This window comes from Pseudophryne corroboree, chromosome 7 (genome assembly GCF_028390025.1).
Source record: "Pseudophryne corroboree isolate aPseCor3 chromosome 7, aPseCor3.hap2, whole genome shotgun sequence".
Taxonomy (NCBI): Eukaryota; Metazoa; Chordata; class Amphibia; order Anura; family Myobatrachidae; genus Pseudophryne; species Pseudophryne corroboree.
The window spans coordinates 76,904,985-76,910,984 of NC_086450.1; the positions used below are offsets into that span (position 1 = coordinate 76,904,985).

Sequence of the window (6,000 nt, forward strand, 5' to 3'; positions counted from 1 at the left end):
CGTTGGGCGGAAAATCATGTGGTAGCACTGGCAGCAGTGTTCATTCCGGGAGTGGACAACTGGGAAGCAGACTTCCGCAGCAGACTCCACCCGGGAGAATAGGGACTTCATCCAGAAGTCTTCCAAATGCTGGTAAACCGTTGGGAAAGACCACAGGTGGACATGATGGCGTCCCGCCTCAATAAAAAAGATATTGCGCCAGGTCAAGGGAACCTCAGGCGATCGCTGTGGACGCTCTAGTGACACCGCGGGTGTACCAGTCGGTTTATGTGTTCCCTCCTCTCCCTCTCATACTCAAGGTACTGAGGATAATAAGAGAAAGAGGAGTAAGAACTATACTCATTGTTCCGGATTGGCCAAGAAGGGCTTGGTACCTGGAACTTCAGGAGATGATCTCAGAGGACCCATGGTCTCGGTCACTCAGACAGGATCTGCTGCAGCAGGGGCCCTGTCTGTTCAAAGACTTACCGCGGCTGCATTGACGGCATGGCGGTTGAACTCCGGATCCTGAGTGAAAAAGGCATTCCGGAGAAAGTCATTCTTATCCTGATCAAAGCCAGGAAGGATGTCAGCCTGAAGTTCAGACGTTGTAAGGGAGTGCTGCATATTCAGCCCCTTCTTTGTGCCCCAGTGGCACCTTGGGATCTCAATGTGGTTTTGGAGTTCCTGGAATCACATTGGTTTGAGCCACTTAAAACCGTGGATTTGAAATATCTCGCATGAATAGTGGTCATGTGTTGGCTCTGGCTTCGGCCAGGCATGTGTCAGAATTGGCGGCTTTGTCATAAAAAAAGCCCTTACCTGACTTTCCATATGGATAGGGCAGAGTTGAGGACTCGTCCTCACTTTCTCCCGAAGGTGGTATCAGGTTTTCACTTGTACCAACCTATTGTGGTGCCTGCGGCTACTAGGGACCTGGAGGATTCCAAGTTACTGGACGTAGTCAGGGCCCTGAAAAATTATATTTCCAGGATGGCTGGAGTCAGGAAAACTGACTAGCTGTTTATCCTAGATGCACCCAACAAGCTGGGTGCTCCTGCTTCTAAGCAGACTATAGCGCGCTGGATTTGTAGCACTATTCAGCTTGCGCATTCTGCGGTGGGACTACCGCAACCTAAATCTCTAAAAGCCCATTCCACAAGGAAGGTGGGCTCATCTTGGGCGGCTGCCCGAGGGGTCTCGGCTTTACAACTTGGCCGAGCTGCTACTTGGTCAGGGGCAAACACGTTTGCAAAATTTTATTAATTTGATACCCTGGCTGAGGAGGACCTGGAGTTCTCTCATTCGGTGCTGCAGAGTCATCCGCACTCTCCCGCCCGTTTGGGAGCATTGGTATAATCCCCATGGTCCTTACGGAGTCCCCAGCATCCACTAGGACGTCAGAGAAAATAAGATTTTACTCACCGGTAAATTTATTTCTCGTAGTCCGTAGTGGATGCTGGGCGCCCATCCCAAGTGCGGATTGTCTGCAATACTTGTAAATAGTTATTGTTACACAAATCGGGTTGTTATTGCGAACCATCTATTCAGAGGTTCCATTGTTATCATACTGTTAACCGGGGTTCCTATCACGAGTTATACGGTGTGATTGGTGTGGCTGGTATGAGTCTTACCCGGGATTCAAAATCCTTCCTTATTGTGTCAGCTCTTCCGGGCACAGTGTCCTAACTGAGGCTTGGAGGAGGGTCATAGGGGGAGGAGCCAGTGCACACCAGATAGTCCTAAAGCTTTCTTTAGATGTGCCCAGTCTCCTGCGGAGCCGTCTATTCCCCATGGTCCTTACGGAGTCCCCAGCATCCACTACGGACTACGAGAAATAGATTTACCGGTGAGTAAAATCTTATTTTTTTGTGTGTATAATATCAATTGTTATTTTCTCAGCAGTCAATTTAAAGGAGATGTGTTTTTTATTTTTATTTCATAGATTACATCCAGAACTCATTAATCTCTATGGGAGGAATATTGAAGAACTGGATGAAGTGAAAGGAAAATGCAATTGTTTGTAGAAGAAAATGGAGAGAAAAAAGGCACACATTTCATTTTTCTATAAATTTCATTTTAATTGATCTGTGATAGCAGAGACATCTGAATGTTGACTTTTCCTTAGAAAGGGTCACGTTAATATGAACACAATTACATTCAGTTACATTCAGACCCAGTTCAAATCAAAATAACAATACCAAACCAAAATCGTAGAGAAGCCTATTTTAAAATATATATATTTTTTAGAAATTGTAAACTTGCACTATAGATTTTATAGTAATATTTGCAATAAAAGATGTTTTCTTCTACAAATCTATTTCAGAGTTTTTATTTTTCAATTTCACTCCGGCAGTCTGCATCCTAAAATTTATCTGTCACCTCCACAGTGGAAGCAGCCTATCAATTCACTAAGTTGTCATCATTTTTGGTACTTCCCACAAAATATCTGCCTCCAAAGTGTGCAGTCAAAAAAGCAAATACAGGTTGAGTATCCCTTATCCAAAATGCTTGGGACCAGAGGTATTTTGGATATCGGATTTTTCCGTATTTTGGAATAATTGCATACCATAATGAGATATCATGGTGATGGGACCTAAATCTAAGCACAGAATGTATTTATGTTTCATATACACCTTGGGGGTAATTCCAAGTTGATTGCAGCAGGAAATTTTTTAGCAGTTGGGCAACACCATGTGCACTGCAGGGGAGGCAGATTTAACATGTGCAGAGAGAGTTAGATTTGGGTGTGGTGTGTTCAATCTGCAATCTAAATTGCAGTGTAAAAATAAAGCAGCCAGTATTTACCCTGCACAGAAACAAAATAACTCACCCAAATCTAACTCTCTCTGCAAATGTTATATCTGCGCCCCCTGCACTGCACATGGTTTTGCCCAACTGCTAAAAAATTTCCTGCTGCGATCAACTTGAAATCACCCCCCTTATACACACAGCCTGAAGGTCATTTTAGCCAATATTTTTTTATAACTTTGTACATTAAACAAAGTATTTCTACATTCACACAATTCATTTATGTTTCATATACACCTTATACACACAGCCTGAAGGTCTTTTAATACAATATTTTTAATAACTTTGTGTATTAAACAAAGTTTGTGTACATTGAGCCATCAGAAAACAAAGATTTAACTATCTCACTCTCACTCAAAAAAGTCTGTATTTCGGAATATTTGGATATGGGATACTCAACCTGTACAGTATTTTGCCAATTTTTGGGAAACAAGTTCTTAATACTGATTGTCTGATACAAAGCCAAAATAATTGCTAGACAGGTCTCAATTTGCAAAGTGTATCTAGAGCACAACACGGTACACAGATTTATGGAGCTACATAGGAACAGTAATGGTGAAGCAGAAGTTTACTGAAAGGAGGAGTTTGGTAACTTGAGAGTGCCGTCTGCATGGTATGGCTTGTTGTGACGGACAGTGCAGAAACAAGGTTTCCTATTAGCAATGATATTATTGAAATGAGATAAAGGGGGAAATATTTATGGCCGTTTCCACTGTTTAAAAGGACTTTTGTACCAGCTCAGGGATGGACATCTTTGGGTCTTGTCCTTTGTATTTATTTAGTGGAGTTAATTTTGCCCACCACACTTGCCTTTCATGTGAAAGTATGGTGCATGTGCAATTTAAGGAGAAGTACAAAAACGCACACTTCCTATATGTGTTAAGGTCAATCCCTGTATTCCCGAGCTGTCGTGAGTAATTTAAGCCAGAAGAAAAACAGAAATGTCTCTTTTCTGAAGCGGGTAATAATAAAGCAGTAAGAGGCAGGACTCCTGTGTATCATTTATTCTTGTGTAACGCGTCTTTCCGCATGTCTAGGTGTTCTACTAGTTCTAGGAGCCATTTCCCAAGAGAAAAGACAGGCACTTGGTGAACCACCCAAGTTCCACCGCAGCCAGTCTTACGGGGAAGTAAATGGATTTGCAGTCTGCATGTGTGTGAACGTCGGTGCCAGCTGGTGGGATGGGCAGAAGGTACCTTCCTTGCCAGTAAAAGTTTAGATCCGTGCGTGCTTCTGTTCTAGCAGTTTACTGTAATACTTAAGGCCCGTACACACTGGTCGATATATCGGCCGTTCTCTTGAACGGCCGATATATCGCGGGAGCGTCGGCCAGTGTGTACGGCCGATACGTCTGTGAACTCCGTCGTTCACAGACGTATCGCGTCGGCCTCGCAGCACAGCCGACGGCCAATATATCTACCGATATATTGGCGCGTTGCTGTGTGTGTACGGGGCGGTCGGCCGACCGCCCGTACACATGCTGCGGCGGGCGGCGGTGATTGACAGCTGAACTGGGCGGGCGTGTGTACACGCCCGCCCAGTTCATGACGTCAGTCCCCGACGGATCGGGCAGTGTGTATGCTCAAAACACTGCCCGATCTGTCCATAGATATATCTGCAGATCAATTGATCTGCAGATATATCTACTAGTGTGTACCCACCTTTAGAGATGTTCCCTTCTTTGCAGTATTTGCACTTTAAGCAATGTAATAAAAATCATACATGAAGTAAAAGTAATCCCCAACTTTCTTATTAACTTGAGAAATAATTAGACTAAACCACGCTGTGTTTTATTGGTTAAACATACATTTTTAAATTAATAAAGGGTCATAGACGTAGGTTGGACTTTTGTGTGTACTTGGCTGGTTACTGACGTGTTTTATCCTCATTTGTCTTATGCAGTTCTATGTTGCACCGAACTTCACATTGCAAATGAAAACACTGATTACTCTGCAAATTGTAAATCCTGTTACAAAAACTTTGCAGATAATGTTAGAATTTGGTAAACAATGCACCCAGCAAAATGTCAGCTCTTCGGGCAAACACAGTTGTAATATTTGCTTTTTAACACAAGATCTGCCCAGAGAACATTTACATCTAAAACTTGCAATTCTGTCTAAAATCTGATTTATAAGATCTACAAAATATTGATATATGGGTTACACGGGAAGATATAATTTATACATTGTATATTTTTAAAAGGAATAATTTATTTATTTATTTTCTCCTGAAGATTGTATACACCGGTAATGATGACTTGAAATCTAATATTGCAAATATACCTATTAAAGAAAATTTTTCTTTTTACAACAATTATTTTCTTACAATATTTCTCATATACATTTTGTTTCCTACACACTCAGGACAAAGTTGTTTCATTTATTTGATTCTGGAGCCCTAAAATATAGGATAAAAATACATTGAATGCTATATAATTTTTATTTCCTTATTATCATTTACTGCTGGTTCTGAATGCAATGCCGGCCTGTAATTCAAGAATACACACACACACTTCATAACTGATATACATTAGAAGGCACCACAACTTGAAAAAAGTGTCTCGAAGACTAATAATCACTTTAAACTAAATTCATACATGTTCCAGACATGTTGATTGAGCATAGAGAACAACATTAATACAATTTACTAACTGTAAGCTCCTGTAGCTTCTATATGCACTTTCTAGGCCTTATTAACAAATCAGCGGCGGCTTACCCGGTGGGTGGAAGTGAAAATCCAAAACAGCACTTACACTCACTGTAAAGCCCAGCGTGTTTTATACCGACTGTGGGGTAAATTTACTAAGATGGGGAGATTTTTAGAACTGGTGATGTTGCCCATGGCAACCAATCAGATTCTACTTACCATTTATCTAGCTGCTTCTAGCAGATAATAGATATAATCTGATTGGTTGCTATGGGCAACATCACCAGTTCTAAAAATCTCCCACCTTAGTAAATTTACCCCCTGTGAGTGCAGTTTTACATTTTCACCTCCAACCCACCGGGAAGCGGCTCCTTACAAGAACCAACACTTTGTAAGTAAAGCCCTCTGTCTTTAAACTTAATTAGCCAACCAAATTCAACCATTTCTCTGTTTCTATCACACGCGCTCTTGAACAGTGTTGGGAAAACTACAGTATAGTGTTACGCAATTTTATGTCACAATACACTTGTGTAACTGGTCTATCCCCATCTAGTGAATCTCTCC

The 6,000-nt window shown here is 41.7% G+C and overlaps 1 protein-coding gene across 2 annotated transcripts in view; it reads left to right on the forward strand.

The window, feature by feature from the left end:
• The window catches only part of CERKL (ceramide kinase like), a 269,313-nt gene extending 267,018 nt beyond the window's left edge, over positions 1–2,295 (forward strand). For both annotated transcript variants that reach the window (XM_063933331.1, XM_063933330.1), the window contains one exon: positions 1,925–2,295. In XM_063933331.1, the coding sequence (XP_063789401.1) occupies positions 1,925–2,006 (82 nt within the window). In that variant the 3' untranslated portion in view covers positions 2,007–2,295. The remainder of the gene's footprint in view (positions 1–1,924) is intronic.
• Positions 2,296–6,000: the final 3,705 nt, after the last annotated feature.